General features: G+C 32.4%; 1 protein-coding gene across 3 annotated transcripts; it reads left to right on the forward strand.

Moving 5' to 3' along the window:
• The first annotated feature begins 11,437 nt into the window (after positions 1 to 11,437).
• Positions 11,438 to 15,409, forward strand: LOC114727827 (jasmonoyl--L-amino acid synthetase JAR6-like). 3 transcript variants are annotated; one of them, XM_028914597.1, is made up of 5 exons: positions 11,438 to 11,485; positions 12,728 to 13,042; positions 13,157 to 13,258; positions 13,381 to 14,153; positions 14,676 to 15,409. In XM_028914597.1, the coding sequence occupies exons 2-5, from the start codon at positions 12,750 to 12,752 to the stop codon at positions 15,215 to 15,217; spliced, it is 1,710 nt and encodes a 569-aa protein (XP_028770430.1). In that variant the 5' UTR covers positions 11,438 to 11,485; positions 12,728 to 12,749; the 3' UTR covers positions 15,218 to 15,409. The 3 variants fall into 3 exon arrangements, with proteins under 3 accessions (XP_028770430.1, XP_028770429.1, XP_028770428.1); XM_028914596.1 differs by lacking the exon at positions 11,438 to 11,485 and adding an exon at positions 11,679 to 11,726 and having other exon boundaries at positions 12,734 to 13,042; XM_028914595.1 differs by lacking the exon at positions 11,438 to 11,485 and adding an exon at positions 11,692 to 11,726.
• Positions 15,410 to 19,841: the final 4,432 nt, after the last annotated feature.

Consider the following 19,841-nt stretch of genomic DNA (forward strand, 5'->3'; position numbering starts at 1 on the left):
TTTGCAATCATGTCATGGCCTTGGTATGCCTTTGGGACTTAACTTAACTCGTCTTCACATTTTTGTATCAAAAAAATTGTATATGTGTGCACTAGCTAGCTAAAAGAGATGTCTATATTTTGTGTGGAAATAAGAAGATACACGTGCTTATAAAAAAAAAAAGTGTGAACTAAACTTCTAATCTCTAAACCATTTGAAAAGGTTTTAAATTTTACAAGGGTTGTTATGAATTTCATATAAGAATTAAGTTATCAATATCAAAATGATAATTATAAATTTCATTTCCAAATTGTTATATTTTAGCTGTAAATTTGCTATAATAAGTTGTTAATTCAATCCAATTTGCTAATACCAAGGAGATGTATATTTTTCAAGAGAATAAATTTTAGGGAAGTTAAGGGAAAAGTAGCCCATTAACCAGCTTTATATGTGTACAAAATTTGAAGAGCATTGACATTTTTTATGTATAGAAATTTACTAGGCCCTTCTTGCCAAACGATTTTTAACGCGGACTTTTTCCCAATTTTTATAAACTTTATTGATAAAAAAGTAATTGGGATAAAATGTGAAATTTATAAAATTTCGTACTTGTCAGGTACGATTAGCTTTGATTCCTTATATTTGGCATAGGAAACAGAGAATCAAAATGAAGGGTGTTCGGTGTCAAAGAGGCGTTATCCATACAAACTCACTCCCATGCTCGAGGCTTGGCCATTACGCTCCTTAACGGAAACCTAGTCACGTTTTGACGCCGTTACGCGTTGGTGGCTCCTCTTCCCCCACCCACAGAGGCACGCAGCCTACCAAACAAACAAGCTTTTTCATAAGAACTACAAATAAACAAAATGTTAAATGCCATAACTAATTTTTAAAATATTTTAATTACAATGCTAATTAAATTTCTAAATTTAAATGTCTAATCGTTGTGTGGGTATGTATATAATAAAAATAAACACTATAATTCGTGGTTGACGATAATTTGAGTTTTTAATTTCTTTTGCATCAATAGAATTTGAATCTAGATCACAATTCACATTTCAACTCACTTGAAGAGTTTTCAACAGCCATCCGTTCTTATGAATAAATTGTGCAAGGCTTTTAACAATTTCTCACTTAACAAGCCCATAAGTTTGTATTACTGCTTCCTCTCTGAATAATTTACAAAAATTAAAGAAATTAAATTAACTATTCGTAAAAAATATGTGTATTTATTTTTGGATTAAATTCCTTCCTATGTTTAAGGAGAGGTTTGGAAAAGAATCACAAAACAAATTAAAATAAATTGGAGTTTTATATTTGGAATCTAAAACTAACTGGATTTAGTATTTAATTTACGAATGTCATAATATCAGGTGTATAATTTGGCAAGAAATCATTTTAGTATACAGTACTATCTCGTGCTTTAAATATAAAATTTAGTGTGTAGTTTATATTTAGGGCTAATATTGTTTATAAAAGTTATATGTATTTATACGTGTATGGTGACAGCCAGTCTTCTCGAAATATAAAACAGGACATGACATTGAGAGGATTCTCCTTCTCCGCCACATGAACAGGAGATGAACAGATTCCACAAATTCTATAATAAATTACACTTCTTTGTTTATTTTTATTAAAAATAAACGGTTTTTTTTTTATTTTTACACCATATATTTTATTTTATTTCGTTTCGATTCGTATTAAATAACTCCTGCACCATGTTGTTAATAAACACCAACAAAATTAATTTCAAGCATACCGCACCTTTTCAGGGAAAAAAAATTCAAAAAAAGAGTGGAAATTTTTTGGCCAGTCAGAAAGGAAATTGAAATAAATAAAATTGCGTGGTTTATCCAAAATTTATTGTTGGGAGAATATTGCTTTTTCTTTTTGGATATATGAAGGGGCAGGTATCAAATTCTATATCCCAAACTTGTTTGTATTCGCAACAAAAGTTATGCTTCCATAGATTCGGATGAGCCAAATAAAGTGCATGTCATTTTCCCCCCTTTTTTCTTTGAAAAAACAAAAACAACCTTAATTTATAAAATAGCATTTGATATAAATTTGCGTATGACTAGGTACAGACCAATAATAAACAACCCAAGCATTATTATCTCTTATTCTAATTACAAGATCTTATTTATAATCTACAAACGAGGTTTATAATACTACAAATAAAGTCTTATAATTAAAATCGGAGGGAATATTATATAAGAATTTTTATAAATTGGTTTCAACTTTTTTTTTTTTTTTTTGGTACAAACTTGTGCTGCTGTGGTGTTGAAGGAAGGGGGAAAGAACACCATCTTTTTTTTTTGTGTGTAGAAAACAAAACTATCACACAGCTGAATGATTGGGCCTAATAAAGCCCAGACCATGGTTTGTGATTGGGCTTCACCTCTTACATGTCCGTTCGTTCTTTCTTTCTGGTTGCTGAAGCTGTTTCTGGCATTGCATGAAATCTTAAAATGATGAATTTCCAACTATTTTGGATTTGAAGCTTCTAATGCTCTAATATTTATTGTGACACCTAAACTCTCAATTTTCCTTATTTCTTTTATTCATTAAATTCTACACAAATAATTTGAAACTGCATCATTTTAAAACCACAAGATATCAAAATGTTTCACATTTTATATAAAATCTAATGATAAAAATAAACAAGAAAGATATTTGAAAACTTAGAACATTTTAAAGGACATTAAAGAGCACTAGACAAAGCCACGCTAGAGGTTCCTAGCCCAACAATTTTGTCCCTCGTTGGTTTTATTAATTATTACGAGTCCCTGAGTTGTGTTTACTCTTGTGACGCCGTATACATTATTTCTCTCAATTTTTAATATAAAAATTAGTTAAAAACTGTATTTGGTTTTGAATATAAATTTTTTAAATTAATTTGTCTCACTTATAAATTGACATATGATATAATAATAAATATAAGTATTTTAAAGAGATCATATAACATATCTATTTCTTAATATAAGACCTAGTTAACTAATTTAGAAAAATTAAAAAAATTAGTTAAGTTGGTTATTTGTAATAATTATACGTTATCTTTCCTAAAATACCGATATTAATCATGTATATTAGGTAAGACTATTATTTGATAAAACTTTTAACATGGACAATCAATACAAAAGTTATTTTGAAAAAAATAGATAAATATAAAAAATAAAGTGGACGGGGATGTTATCTTTAGGATCAAATTAAAAATCAAACTAATTTTTATATTAAGAACCATAGATGATAACTTCATTAATCTTTTCAAATCTATTATTAGGGAAAGTAGGTAGTACAGTTAGTTAACATGCAGTAGCTACCAAGAACAAAATGTGGTGGTCAATTTGTGAGTCATTATCATCCTACTTGGACTTGCACCCTTAATCAATCATCGCAGTTTTAGAAAAATTGGAGTCACGACAAGGTGTGGCTTTGAGGCATCCAAAAAAACAAAAGTTGTGGATTAGATCCACCTTTTAATGTATTACTAATACTGCTGCTCTCAGTTTTTAATATGATACGTGTCGCTTGTTTCATTGGTTGGCCATCGCTCTTTTATCTCCCAAGGTAAAAGAATTATATTATCGTATTAATTATTTTGAACCTCATAAATCACGTGATTTCAATTTCATCTGGCTTTGGTGAGGGAAAAAAAATCATCTGGCATTTGTAGACCGAAAATGATTTTTCCCTAACTTTTTATTACAGTACAAATTTGAAAGCACAGATGTCTAAGTGTTAATTTATGGATAGTGTAACTCTCTCTAATTTATATAAATTGCTGGCCAGAAAAATCATATAAACTTAAATTCGTATTACATAATTAAAGTTTTCTAGTAGAGAATATCTAATTTGCCATAATATATTACCCCATTGATTTTAAACATAAGGTTTGGTTTGTGATATAACTGCATGTCCTACAAACTAAATCTTATATTTAGAATAAAAAACTGTATTATAATTAGTACCAAATACTGCACCAGTGAAATAAATTAAAATTTTAACCGTGATGCACAATATTAAACCAAGGGCATCTTTATATCTATGTTCGATGAGTGTTTATAAAGGTTTTTACATAAATTGAAATAAAAATTTTCTCATATATTTATCTTGTATTCCATAAATTATAAATAATTTATTATTTATAAGTCATTACATGCAAGCTCGTCGTCAATATATTACCGCAAGACACTGTGAACTTGTTGGGTTTCACTAATCAACTGCTGCACATTAAGATAGTCTTATTGGACTGCTGAATCATTTCAAAATTGACTTCCAATGGCATTTTTCTAGAGGACGATATAATCCAATGTCTCGCTTACCCCACAATGACCTAATTTCTGTCTCTCTTTGGTAGAGCACAACCTAACCCAATCTTTTATAAACACTCTCTTACAGTGCTTTTCCCCCCTTTTAATTTATAGATGGTCACATGAATTAAGAAACTTATCAAATAAATTAGAATATACAGCGAGATCTAATGGTAGTTGACTAAAACACCCTTATATTAATACACACATATACATATAAAACATTAGTGTTTCGTCATATTATTTTCAAATGGTGAGGGATAAAATAGTATACGAATAATTATTATTTAATCAAGATTTTAAAGCAATGACCATTTAAAAAAAAATCATTGATTTGTCGTAGGAAATTAACCACGCATGCACACGGTAAGAACATAGTACTCATGTGGTTTTTAATGCATGATATTATTAATTAATTTGAGTAGATTAAATATATTTGTTAAATTAGTCAATGTAACATATTTTATCTAAAACACCCTAAACATCTTTCTTGATTCTCTTTTTTTTTTTTTACTTGGTTATTGTTGGGAAAATATCAACAAGATTGATTTGAGAAAAAATTAATAAAGATATGAAATAGGTCTTACAGATGGCTAACATTAACTTCTTAATACATTAAGAACTGGAGGAGCAATATATAATTAATTTATTTAAAATCATTGTTTCATATCCATCCAAAAGTATTACGGATAGAACTTTGTGAAGAAGACAGCATAGTTGAAAATTTATAAGAATGAGATGAAGATGATTAAGAAATAGAGGCGACAAAGAAATTCGAAAACAGTGCGCCTTGTAATAAAAGCGTGAAGTTGTGACCTGTGAGGTTGAATCCTCTATCGTTAATATAAAAACTAACTAATAATTAAGTTAGTTATTTTAAATATAAAATCTCGATCTATTTTATCTTTGTTATTTATAATTTTCTTCAAACCATTCTTATTAATATTGTATATGTCAAAAGAGCTTGTATTAAGATACATTTTCAATGCACGTTTAGGAGGATTTATTAAGAAAATCAATACATATTTAATTCAATTTGTTTTTCGGATCTACTCAAATTCTCACACTAAGAACCCGAAATGATCAACAATAAAATATGTGAGCTATGAAGAAGAAGAAGAAATTGGAAAACAATAATATGTGGCGCAGATAAAGGGTCGTCCCACGTTTTTAATCTCCCGGTATTATGGACATAAGATGAAGTCAAACAAAACATTAAAATGCGCAAATAAAGGTTGTTCTAAGATCCAAGGCAATTACTATAATGCAACTTCTGCTTCTGTGTGATTTGCGTGTCTGGTCAATGCTGATACGTTTCCCTCATTTGCGCTCTTACAAAAAGTCAACCTCAACTTGAATCATTTAGTTAATCCACCGTTACTGACACATCTTCTTAATTAACACCAACCGAATCGCTTATTATATTAGCCGGCCAAAAATGATATAGTTTTTTTTAGACAAAAACAATTATACTCATTTATTAGATTATCGACTTTCATTCATTTAAATTTGAAAAACCAGCACGTCGATGGAGATACTTTGAAAAAAATAATGTGACAGATTAAAAATAAATACTCATCCGATCCTAAATATAAGATCCTTATATGTTAAAGGCTAAATTAAAGTCCTCAGCAAGACAATAAGGACTTTTTATTTATTTAGAATCAAATGGAGGAATAAGCTAAAAAGTCTCCAGTGTGTACAAGCTTAAAATATTTTCTACCACAAGAAAATGCGTTCATTAATTATCAGTTGGCAAGGGGGTACGTGCGTTATCAGAGATTCAGAGAAGACTCTGTAGCCTTTGTACAAAACCCAAAAAAAGGGGTCCCGTTATTATGAGCTGTTAACAACAATGCAGTCATGCATACTTTCTCTATCTCTATTATAAACCACTTTAGGAGAATGATTTATTTAAAAATATAAATTATTTGAAAGTAATTAATACTTATTTACCAATTTTGTCCCTACAATTAATATCCAAAGATATTAGCAACTCATTATATTTTACTCTCTTATTTACAACCTCGCCTATGGGTAAAGTTGGAGAAACCCTCCAATTTAAAACATATTTAATGAATTAACTACTATTTTTTGATATTAATGAATTCATTAAAATGATGTATATTGTGAACTGATTACGTATTTAGTACATTGTTGTACTCTTACAAAACATAATGTTGTTTTTTTTTCCCCTTTTTATAGTCTAAGTTATATTATATATGTATCAAAAATAGGGAGAATTAGAACCAAGGACCTGTAGAGAAGAATATTTAGTGAAAAAAAGTCTAAAAAATTAGAATTATTTCAAATGACCATACAATAAAATATACTTTTAGAATGGCTAAATTATTCATAACTAATTTTCCTATATTCTCTCCTTTCCCTTCAATAATGCTTCCTTTAAGGGGTGATATTGATGATGGCAAAGGGTAAAAATCTCTTCGTTTCAAATGTTCAAATGCAAAGTGAGGATCTCTTTCAAAAGACAAAAATGCATCTCTAACATCTAACTTATAAAATACTTGATATCCAAATAAGTATTAACTCAAAATATCTTCCTCAACCAAGCATTTCACAAAAACCTCTTTCTAGTTGATACATTGTTCAAAGGGAAACGAGAAGTATAATTCAATTCTAGCATTATTCTATTAGTAATCTATTGTGAGTTTTCACCTGAGCTGAGGGATCCTAATTAAATTATCAAATGCACAAATGCTGTCTAATGATCAAGAAGCCCTCCCTATTCCAACAGCAAAAGGTGAAGATTCATCTCAAGATTTGGAAAAGAAGAAGCGAATTCACCATTGATGCTGAGCTTGGATAGCTTGTTAGTGGTGGAATCGAGTGTAGAAGCCATTGAATGAGCACAAGAGCGGAAGAATCACAGAGGGAACGAAAAAAGTGAACAACGATAACTTGCTATTTAAAAATCTATATTTTAACAGTTGGTTTTTCTAAATAATTCTAATTTTTATGATCATTAATTGACTAAATATTTTTCCTCACAAGTCCCCTGTTATAATTCCCCCTTAAAAAATACTCTTTATTTTGCAACAGCAGGGGAATTTCCGTTTTGAACAGTAAACAATCATAATAGAAACTTTCAAGAAGGTTGGGGGTTCACCTTAAAAGCATCTTTAAAAAATACTTTCATGCAAGTTGAAACAAAACTCTTTTCACATATTTACTTCGTAGATTGTAAAATCACTTTTAAAATCATGTTTTGGTTTCTACGTGTCTAGAAGAAAGAATTAGTTCCTCGTAACATGATGAATTAATATTTGAATCTTTGCTGGAAAAAGTGTCCAATGCAGTATTCAACAGTGTCCCAAATAAAATTGTTTTCAATTTAGGAGGATACATGTACTTAGTAAAAAAAGAAAGTAAGAAAGAAACTTTCAAGAATATAAAGATATATTTTGCACATTATATATTGTTGATAATAAAAGTGACGATTGAAAATTTTGATACGAACTCAATCATTTGTAAATTTTGGTATGTACATGAGCAATTTAGATCAAATACCAGTGAAAGTTTTTTTTTTTTTTACCGGAAAATACCAGTGAAAGTGGAAAAGAAAAGATCATATATACTGGTTCAGGTATTAAATTTAATTAAAGAAATAACATGGAATTGAAATAAATTATAAGTAAATACATTCCATAACACATTTTAATGATTAAGTAACGAAGAGATAATGTCAAAATCACTATATATAATCCTTTGTCATTTTTGTAAGACTCCATAACTAAGAATCTTAACGCCAGTACGTTAACTTTTCCTCTCCGATCTCACCGATGATATTTTTATTTTTATTTCTCCCTAATTTATTTGTTCATAAAATTAATTATTACTATGCACTAAAAACCATATGGAATGCTCTTCTCTGCCTCAAGCATATACAGCTTTACGCAATAAAAAAAAAAAACTTATTGAAAAGGCAAATTTAAATCCATATATAAGTTATTTTATATATAATAACTAACATCGCGTGTCTCGGTCCAAGAAAAAACTTCACGTGTTACTTATTTAATTTTTGTTGTTGCTAACGTTACTTCTTTTAATTTAAAACATTAATTTTATGTGTTTCAAGTTATAAAATTCTTTCAAGATTCGTTATTTAATTGTTTACATAGAAAAATGTAATAAAACACGTTTGGTGACAATAAATAATCACAAATTCACAATCAAAGATGAGACAAGCTTTTAAACAAATACTATTATCACAATGGTTGTTTCCAAAATATATCTACCCAATCCCCTGACTCGCTCTGTGGAAAATATTTTTTAATGGTAAATAATAATACTAGTACTCTCAAATATTATATTTTAGATTTTTTTCAAAATTCTCAAGCATCTTAAGATAATCTTTGAAGATATTCTAGTATCTTTTTCCCATTTTTTTTATTTTTTATTTTGTATTTATTTATTTATTTTCCTTCTTTTTCAACACGTGCGGATAACACATATGGGGTTCACATTTCCGCCCGCTTTTGTTATTTTTCATTAAAAGTATTATATTTTCTTTCACAAATGCCTTAATAAATTGTGTCACAGGGAGATTATATAAGAAAGAGAAATTATCGTAATTGATATAAGTTGATTTTAATCGAAAGGTGTAGTGCTGAAAAATAATGATAGTTTTCTAACAATACTGAGAATCCAAGCTACTTTTAATTATTTTTTTTAAAAATCCATACCAAATTCTAAAGCAGTTAAAAGTAACTAATATTAAGAAGCTAATTAAATACTCCCTCTGTTTCCTTTTATAAGAGACAATTACCCAAATTATGTTATTCAAAATATTAGTTAAAATTAACTGATCAAGAACAATAATAAGTAAAACATATGATATTTCTGTCAAAAATATCCTCATTTATGTGAAAGATAAATAACACGTGGGAAAAATTAACAGACAGCCTTTAAATATTTTTTATAAAAAAAAATTACATATATTTCATAATTATCTCTTATAATAAGAAACGGAGAAAGTATATAGCGGTGGAATGGAAGTGGCAAGGATCTTTCATTGAATATGGCCATCAAAATCCGAAAACAGATGGGGAAAAAGAGGAACTGCAATGTTTATAAATTATAATTTTATTAGATTATTTTTGAAAGTATTAATGGCAATATTTGCTTTACTATTTTAGCCTAACTTTACACATATAGAAATTGATTCTTAAAATTTAAAAAGTATCGAGTTTACACCAGACTCAAAACATGTTACTTCTTTTTTCTTTTTGGGTATAAGATCCCACCATCCGATCTGTGGGACCTTTAATAAGCCCTAGCTTTTTACAAATAAGCAGCCAGTTTCTGCACATATTTAATATTTTTTTTTTAAAAAATTAATTTGCGGGTGTACTCCTACTCTCCCCATTTTTTTAATAATAAATTATCTCTTTTATAATGTTGCCCCTGAATATATAAAAAACAATTCTTCTTCGTTTGAAGTTTTAAACCGGCATTTTCACTTTTAACTTCATTAAATATATGTCATTTGTTGTCCCTTTGTAATGAATTTTTACCCATTATCTATCACGTACTCTTTTTATAAATAAAGGTATGATTAACCCCGTGGGGTTAGGTCGACTGGCTGGGGTCGTTCTAACTTAACCACGGATCTCGGGTTCGAGACGTGGGAACGCAGCACTCCAAGGGGTCAGGGGCGCCGTCCGTATGGATCCTTGCAAGCCCCCGAATCCGGATTAGTCTGGGGACGTTGTCACGGCTGAAAGACGCCTATTTCCCTGGGATACCGGATGGAGTAATCCAAAAAAAAATAAAAATAAAGGTATGATTAAAAATATATATTTTACATATTTATTGTTCTTAATTAAATTAACTAATATTTTAAACAGCGTGATTTTGATTGTTATTTGTATAGTAAGAAAGAGGGAGTATTAATTAAGTTTCTGTTGACATTTCCTATTGTACTCATTTAATGATTCATAATTTCACATAAATAGGTTCAGAGACAGCGATCAAAGAGTCCTGAATCCGGGACGCATTCAGAAGAATCCGAGGTCACGTTCGTGTCATCTTTGACCTAAGGACTCTGCCTTCAATTTAGTGTCTTAAAAGCTTCACATTAATTGCCAACAGAACCACTGACTCTTTTTCGGTGCCATGCATCAAACTCTAAAGTTTGTGAAATTTATAGCAATACGCCCAAACGAGCATCATACTTTTACTAAAATTTAAACTCTGAAAAAAAAAAAAATATTCCTTTCGGTCCTAAATACAAGACTTACTCCTTTCGTCTTTTATTATAAGATCATTTTAATTAAATTATGTAGTCTAAGAAAACAGTTAAAATTAGTTAAAAGCAATTGATATGTAGCAAATATAATTTTTTTTCAAATACACCCCTCTATAGAAATGTGTAAATGTGAGAAACTAATAGTAAGATAAATGTGCTGGCAAAAAAAATAGTGAGATAAATAAAGAAAGAGAATGTATTAAATACGTTAAATTTGAGGTAAAATGAATAATAATGTATTAAATGCTTAAATAAACTCGAAGAAGATTTTAGAAAAAGGAGACAAATCGATTCAAAAAATTAGATCTCATAATAAGAAACGGAGTAGTATTTTACAGTATAATTTATACTAGAAAATAGGTTTTATATTTAGAATGGGATGAGTAGTATGTTAATAAATATTAAAAATAAGAATAAAATTGCAAAAATATTTTTCAAGTAAAATATCCATGGCAGCGTTCACGTTGGCCTGCCAAAAGAAAACTTCCATTCTTGGGCTTCTTATCCGGGGCACGCCATGGTGGACCCCACCTGAGGACGTTAGCTTTTTGTCTGATTGTCGTTAATTGTTTGAACTCCTTCCGAAAACGAAAAAACTCCGTGGCCGTGTCATCGTTGCGTATGACTATGTTTTCGCCTTTTCGGTTTGGCTCGTCTATCTCTTAGAAACCGTTACAGGGGCAATAAATTTGTCCACACAAATATTTGTAACCCGCAGTATATGGCCACCGATTCATGGGCAAACTCGTCAATTGAGACTCACGGAAAACTAGGACGTGTTTGGCAGCGCCTAAATACTAGCCCTGTGTAGTAGTATATATAGAGCGGACCACGCCCGTACTGCCCATCTTGTTAGTACTTTATTGAAGCAATAATCCTCTCTCTTCTTCTTCCTCCTCCTCTTCTGTTGTTACATGTGAGGCAGGTAAGAAAAACAACGTTGTCGTGCGTGCGGGGGAGTCACATTGAAATGCGCGGTGCTTCTTCTTAACCTCGTTGGGATCGAGACGCCCTCTGTCTCTGCCTTCCCTCTTCTTCTTCCTTCCTTTTCCTTCCTCTTCCCACTTGGTTCCCTCAAAAAATTTCTTCTCCTCCACTTATTCCCAACTCCTCTCTCTCTCTCTCTCTGTGACCCCATAGAATCCTGTAGGGAAATACCGTCCCAGGTACTGTTACATGTCGGGAATTCAAAGCTTGATGCTGTTGAGTACGACAAAATATCTTTTGTTTCCCCCCTTTTTCATTTCGTCTTGATTCCATTTGCTTTTGGTTCTTTCATGGGGTCGCTGTTGGTTTCCTTGTGTTGTTGAAGTTGAAGTTGAAGCGCCCACACAAATGGGCTCTCACGATTTTCTTGGCTTCCCCTTTTGATTTCTACTTTTTACTACTTGAATCATTCCGTTGACTTTCTTCCCTTTCTTAATTTGCTCACTTTTTTCAAATCTTCCCGAAGATTTGCAGCTAGCCAGGAAGCATCTAATCCAAGCCATGTTGGAAGTCAAGAGACCTTCGTATCAAACACTCCACACTCTAAATTCCCTTTGAACGACGTCTTTTCTCATAACAGTGTCGATTTTGGATTTGCTGTGTGCTATCTGGATACCAGGTTCTTGTGTCATTCTCTCCCTCACTCAGAGAGAAAAGGCTACTTTCCGCGTTCGTGTTTCTCGTGATCACTTTTTGTCTTTCCTTTTGATTTTTGTTCATCACATGAATTTTCTTGTGCCTGGAACAATTCTATTGGTTTTTATCATCCGACTTCGAGCTTATCCATCAATGGGCTATCCAGTTCTTCATTACCCAGTGTTTGTTTGTTTTTGTTTTCTTCTTTCACTTCCTCTTCCATTTTCTTGGTGGGGCTGCGAATTGCAATTTCTTTTTTGTTCTTTTGCAATTTTCGGACGTCCAAAGGGCACGCAGAACCATAATATTCAACTTTTTCCTGTATACGAGTATTTCTGAATTTTATTCACCTGGGTCCGCAAGAAAAAGGATGGTGGAAAATTAAAATTGGAGAAAGCTCTTTGATTTTATATGCCTTTCTCCCAGCGCAACAGTATTTGGCTCTTTCTGCGTTATTTCTTCGTCTTTGACTATTGCTCCATATAACTTTTACAACCTGTATGAGCATTTACTGACGGAATTTATTCACTGTTTTCGTGAGTAGCTGCAGCTGTTGAGTCGTGAGGATGTTGGAGAAGGAGCAAGAGTTTGACGTAGAGAAAGTGATAGAGAACTTTGAAGCTTTGACAAAGGATGCTGAGAGTGTTCAAAGGGAGACTCTGAGAAGGATTTTGGAAGACAATGCATCAGCAGAATACTTGCAGAATCTGGGTCTCCATGGAAGAACTGATCCGGACGGCTTCAAAGCTTGTGTCCCTCTGGTTACACACAAAGATTTGGAGCCATATATACAGAGAATCATTGATGGCGAGGCCTCATCTTTTCTCACTGGAAAACCCATCACAACCATGTCGCTAAGGTACACATTTCGAAAATGAAAAATTAATTCCTATTTTCACATTAGGCACACAAAGTTTCTGTTTCAGCTTAGTATTAGAAGAAGCTTCTGATCAGTCTAGAGGTTCTCTTGCAGTTCTGGCACTACTCAGGGGAAGCCCAAATTTGTACCTTGGAATGATGAATTGTTTGATACCACATTGCAGATTTATCAGACTTCCTTTGCCTTTAGGAACAAGTATTCATCATTCATCTCCTTCTATTCCTTTTTTCACAAAAAAGAAAAAAAAAAATTTGGTTCTGTACAACATTCTATCATCAGTTTAGTACTAGTTCTGATACAGCTTCTCCATTTTAAAGAGAATTCCCTATACAAAATGGGAAGGTCTTGAACTTCATCTACAGCAGCAAGCAGTTCATAACCAAAGGAGGCTTGATAGCTGGAACTGCTACAACAAACCTGTTTCGTGATCCACGATACAAAAGCTCGATGAAGGCGATTCAGTCCCAATGCAGCAGCCCGTATGAAGTGATATTTGGTTCTGATTTTCATCAATCTTTGTACTGTCATCTACTGTGTGGACTAATCTTCAGAGAAGAAATTCAATGGGTCGGTTCTACATTTGCACATAGCATTGTCCATGCTTTCAGAGTCTTTGAACAAGCTTGGGAGGAGCTCTGTACTGATATCCGAGAAGGGGTCCTCACAAACAGAGTCACTGATCCTTCAATCCGAGCAGTCATGGAAAAATTGCTCAAGCCAGACCCAGAAGAAGCTGATCTGATTTATAAGAAATGTGTGGGTTTGAGCAACTGGTATGGACTAATACCAGAGCTTTTTCCCAATGCAAAGTATGTTTATGGGATCATGACTGGGTCTATGGAACCTTATTTGAAGAAGCTGAGGCATTATGCAGGAAAGCTGCCATTGGTGACTGCAGATTATGGTTCTTCTGAAGGCTGGATAGCCGCGAATGTTAACCCGAAAATTCCCCCAGAATCTGCTACTTATGCAGTTCTTCCTCAGATTGGTTACTTCGAGTTCGTCCCTCTCACACAGATGGACACAACTGTGGGGCTCACTGAAGTGAAGGTTGGAGAAGAATATGAGATTGTCATAACCAATCCAGCAGGTAATAATGATATGCAGATCCTTTTTCATGAATCTCTTAATTTGTTTTGTCAATTAGGATTTGAATAAAGCCCTTTTCTTGGCTATGGTTTCCTCATAGCTGTTATCATTTTTCCACCTGCTACTTGAGTTGCTTGATGACTTTCCTGTCTATACTGTGCTGGAGTGCATTGACCAGCTTCTCAAATTATCCCAGAAAATCAAAGTCCTGTGATTTTTCTCAGTTTTTCTATTGTTTTCTTGTGGGGTACAAGGCATAGTAGTTGTAAGTTTTGATAAATTTCTTCCTGGAGATGATATTTTATTGAGAATAATGCACACTGGTCGAAAGTAAATATTTGGTAGGGAAAAACTGTCCACATTGTTGAGAGAAACGTGAGTTTCTTTTTCTGATTAATAACAGAAAGTTTAGATGAGTAGGTCAGTAACTCACTTAGAGCGCTTAGAGAGAGAGAGAGAGGTGAGTTTGAATATAAAGAGATACGTATTTGACGTGTCTATACATATTGTTTGATAATTGCAGGCTTATACAGATACAGGTTGGGGGATGTGGTGAAGGTGATGGGTTTCCATAACTCAACTCCAGAACTCAAGTTTGTTCGAAGGAGCAGTCTTCTGCTAACCATAAACATCGATAAGAACACAGAGAAGGATTTGCAGTTAGCAGTAGAAGAAGCGGCAAAACTATTAGCAGAGGACAAAGTAGAAGTTGTGGACTTCACAAGCCATGTGGATTTGTCGACAGAGCCAGGGCATTATGTTATCTTCTGGGAAATCAGTGGGGAGGCAAGTGAACAAGTTCTCACACAATGCTGCAACTGTCTGGACAAGTCCTTTGTGGATGCTGGCTATGTCAGTGCTCGGAAAGTGAAGTGGATCGGCGACCTCGAACTCCGGCTCGTTCGGAGGGGAACATTCCAGAAGATTCTGGATCATTTCCTTGAACTTGGAGGTGCCGTTAGTCAGTACAAGACACCAAGATGCGTAGGGCCTGCAAATATGGGAGTGTTGCAAATCTTGAGCGACAATGTCGTTATGAAGTATCTCAGTAATGCTTTCAACTGAAAGAAAAAATGGATATAAGAATTAGCGAATTCAAAGGTTGCTTTAGTATCATCAAATTCTGCAAACTAATTAAATTTCCTATTTCATCTTTCCCCCCATGTCTTTCTTTCTTTTTTCTTTTTCACTTTTTTTTCCTTTTCCTCCCCCTCATCATGTTCTTGTAACAAAATCGCCCCAGTGTAAATGTTACTGAACAATTTGCTTTTAACTTTTAAATGTTTTATAGATTAAATATCTCTATAAAAATCTATAACAGATAACATTATTTATGATGAGTTGTGTGATGCATTTTTGCAAAATCCATGGGAAATATTTAAATGACTTATATTAGTCTTTATTATTGAGGTTATTTCTTCAAGATTAAGTTCATTCTTATGGTAATGGGCTAATAAAGTGAGCTTTAGGACCCGCTCTTGCTTTTGAAGAAGGGGGGCCGGTCTTAAACTCCTCTTTCATACCCATTTTAATTTTGTTAAAAATAATATTAACATATGATGCTTTAATTTATATGTTCACATGATTCACACGTAGTCAATAAAAGATTCCAGTGCCCCCTATAGTGACGTGTGGAGATCGATTAATCTAAATTAAACTAAAATTTTTTAAAAAGCTCTCCATCATATAATTAGTTAATTTTAATTATGGTCATATCCCTTACAATTAACTTTAATTTTCACTCACTGCGGTGGTCCAGAGTTTTCCATTTCTGCTCCTCCTTTCTTCACGCAAAGTTAATCCTTTTCTTATTCTAGCCACATTATGTGTAAGATTAATCATATCATTGACAACTTGGCTTATAAATAATTCCAGTTTTATTACAAATAGAAAACCTTATTTGAGAAATCAATTTTATAATTCCTTAAAAATCAACAACCAACACAATTTTTAGATGTTGTGAAGTTGTGATAAAACGAGCAATTTGCAATCTGTTAACTGTTATTGAAGGGCAACTAGAAATGATCAAAAAATTCATACTTTCAGTGGTCCATAATTTTCAAGATTAGAATATTTATTATATTTATTGTTCGTTAGTTATATTACATCTACTGCAACAAGAGTATAAGAACATGAAAGGAAACAAAAATGGGGTTAGAAAAATCAATGCTTACCTGTTATGCATATATAAAAATGATTTATAAACAGCTTTTTTAATAATAATTTACAGAATATAAGATAAATATGTAAAAAAAATTTTTTATCTCGACTCATAAAATATGTTTATAAATAATGTTAATCATGATTCCAAACCATGCCATCGTTATCAAAAGTTTTAGCTCGGCTTCATGTCCTCGTCATGATTCAAGTAATCTCACTTTTTCTCAGGGGAACAAAGTCCCATGAATTTATTTGTACTTTCCCTTCTCTTTAAAAAATGGAAAAATTATTCCAACATGGCCGTTCGGAGATCCATTTTTTAATGCTATCTAAATTTGAGTAGCTTCAGTACTTTCTGTGTATGAGATTTACCGATATTTTCTGTACATAAAAACATATCAAGGCTATTAATCAATTAGTTAATTCTCCCAACAAATATTTATCAAGAATTTTTTTTATCAGGAAATCCGATGAAAATGAGTCATATGTTAGCCAAAACAAGGAGATCTGAGTCATATCCAAATATACTTTACGTTCTATCTATACAAGGGGCAATCTAGAAAAGTCATTTTTATATATAGGAAAATATCCCATGACAAATTTAGATAGAATATATAATTGATTTATTTCTTAATCATCAAGATACATGGATGATCGCTTGTCATTCCTTGCCAAATTAATTGTGAATATCACAGTAAGAGGGAAAAAACAAGGAAAATGTACATGTACGCTCCAAGCATAAAAAAGACTCAATTCGTCAGCCTTTTTTAGTATGCAATATAATCGATATAATTGAGGTATATATCTTAATCATTTGATAATCACAAGGGTAAAGGATAATATATAGTGGTAATATCTTTTAAATAAAGATAGATCCAAATTGGTGACTCAGCATACCAAAGAGAGCAATGTGTATATGATTGCCTTTGCCAATGAAGAATAGACAATTCATAATTAAATTAATTCTTTTGTGGTTTTCCTTTTGGCACATAAAGCAACTAGTTTTTAACTTCTGATCCTGCACCTTTCTTGAGATACTCATTTAGTGACGACTTTTGACTGGTCAATAGTTTGATTTGAAAATGGTGCTTCGCATCCCTCGGTATATATTGTCACATAATGATTTTCTTATTCTGCTATGTGTGTGTAGTCCAAATTCTTTTTTTGAAAAATAATTATTTCACTTATACTGTGTATGGAATGTGCACGCAGGATGATTATGATGAGATAATTGTATTCCAATACAATGCACCGTTTCGGCCAAAAAAATAAAAAATAAAAAAAAATACAATGCACCGTTACCTTGTTGAATGAGCAACCCCAACTATAAAAGTTTGTTTCTGTGGTGAAGACACGTACGGCACAAACCTATAAGTCGTACATTTTATGCGTATCGGACGTACTAGGTACAGGTGTGTGTGAGGTATATATATATAGAGAGAGAGGGGGGGGGGGAGGGAAGGATGAGGAGAAGAAATTCACCAGGGAAGAAAGGGAAAGAGAAGAATGGTCATGTATGGGACTGTGGAAGCTCATTGTACGATTCGTACGAACTGGCGTTAATGAGTGACATGATCGAGAGACATACGATGATGTCGTTTCCAGAACAACAACTGCGTAGGCTACAGAGCCAATCTGGGAGCGGAGGGCCCACTTCCATGGCGAAAAGGATGATGCACCAGTGGAAGAAGGTGTTTAGGGCAGGCAAGGAGAAGAAGAAAAAGAAGAGCAACATGATCATCAGACGTTCTGCTTCTGGGTTTGGGTCCTCCTCTTTCAGGACGTCCTCAAATATTTAATTAGCTAGTCTGCAACGTGCATGCTGTGTTGACCTGGTTTTTGCAATTACAAGACGCCATTTCCCTCCACCAGTTTCTCGCATTTTGTGTTGCTTCTTTATCAATTTAATTCTCTTGTTTATTTGACTCTCAAATAATCGATCCTCCTGTGTATATAAGCGCGCGCACACACGAGAGAATTACAGTTTATCATCCCTTTCTAAATGACTGCCGCTGTAGGAAGCTGTCAGCTTAATATTTATTTGGGAATTTACAACGGGAGTGAATATGCGAGATTGATCATTGATTGAGATAAAAACGATACTATGTTTAATCTTTAATAAGAACTACTTTCATATTCAATTTGGTCTTAAATATATAAAAGACCTTAATCTATCTCGTTTTTCATATTTATTTACTGGTTTTTTTTTCAAAATAATACTTATAGTGATTACACATATTAAATATTTCATTAAATAGTAGTTTTAACTAATACACATGATTAGACAAGCAAATGTATTCTAGAGAAGATAACAGATACTACCTCCGATCCTTAATATAAGAGCTAGTTGGCTAACTTGATAAATTAAAAAATGAGTTAAGTTAGTTATTTATAATAAATTGATTATCTTTTTTAAAATATTCTTATTAATCAAATGTATTAGTTAGAATTATTATTATTATAAGAATTATTTTAAAAAAAATAGATAAATATAGAGATAAAATAAATTTAAATAAACTCTTGTATTAAGAACTGAATATAGTACTTGTAACAGATAACTAGTTTAATATATTTTTTTAATCAACTTCAGCTTTTATTAAGGACGGGGTTAGTAATAGGAGGGGCAATGCACGAATATTTAAGACCAATGAATACTAATGCCTTTTTAATTTGTATTAAAGGATCCAATGCATCGATATTCAATCTCCAAAATATACTAACCCAATCCTTCGTTGTTCGCTGGTCAAAGAGAAAAAATCCTTCGTTGTCCATTCGGCCTCTTTGACCAATTATTGATGACTCTCGCTTTTCATAATATAAAGCAAATTTGACCCCCATTTATTGGATGCTCATAGACCATATGATATTATTTTACACACTTATGAAACTTAAAATTATTATACTCTTTCCTATTATAAATATAAAACTCATTTTATAATATAAATTATATTATAAAATAAATTTTATATTTAAAATACGAGTAGTTCTTTGCAAAGTCAAAAAATTGTTATATATTTAAAATAATATAATATGACTAATATCGGTGTGCTGTGTCTGTCTCTCTCTCTCTCTCCCCGGTGGATGGCCCACCAAGTACAAAATTTGAAGGAAAAAGCAAAACAGCAGAGCACCAGGAAGCAGTAACTCTTCTTTTTGTCCTTTTCACAATGTTGTTGGGACCAGCACTTCCGAACTATTGGCTTTGGCGATTGTTGATTTGTGGTTTGCTCGTTCAACATGCGTCATTTGCTCAATCAAGCAATGAAATGAAATCTTTCCATTCAGATTCTCTCTTTGCTACCATTCTTACTGTTTTCTAATAACAACAGGCCAAAACCACTCTTCAATTATTATTTTTCTCTGTTTTAGATTCCAGAGCTTAGACCAGTCACTCTTTGCACGTGAGGGAGTTTGAAAGAACCTAACAAGTAATGACAGTTTTAAGCCATATTCAAAATTAACAGTCTCATTTTGAGAATAACATGGCAATGTTTTGTGCAAAAGAGTTTTTTTTTTTTTTTGGGCGGAA

The sequence above is a fragment of the Neltuma alba genome, unplaced genomic scaffold (assembly GCF_004799145.2).
Source record: "Neltuma alba isolate B1F8T4 unplaced genomic scaffold, ASM479914v2 tig00012508_pilon, whole genome shotgun sequence".
Taxonomy (NCBI): Eukaryota; Viridiplantae; Streptophyta; class Magnoliopsida; order Fabales; family Fabaceae; genus Neltuma; species Neltuma alba.

Excerpts from the sequence above, each read along its gene's own strand:
- LOC114727827 (XM_028914597.1), top strand. The coding sequence starts at position 12,750 with ATGTTGGAGAAGGAGCAAGAGTTTGACGTAGAGAAAGTGATAGAGAAC. Across the intron at positions 13,043-13,156 it reads ATCACAACCATGTCGCTAAG|TTCTGGCACTACTCAGGGGA; the intron begins GTACACATTTCG and ends GTTCTCTTGCAG. Across the intron at positions 13,259-13,380 it reads TCCTTTGCCTTTAGGAACAA|AGAATTCCCTATACAAAATG; the intron begins GTATTCATCATT and ends TCCATTTTAAAG.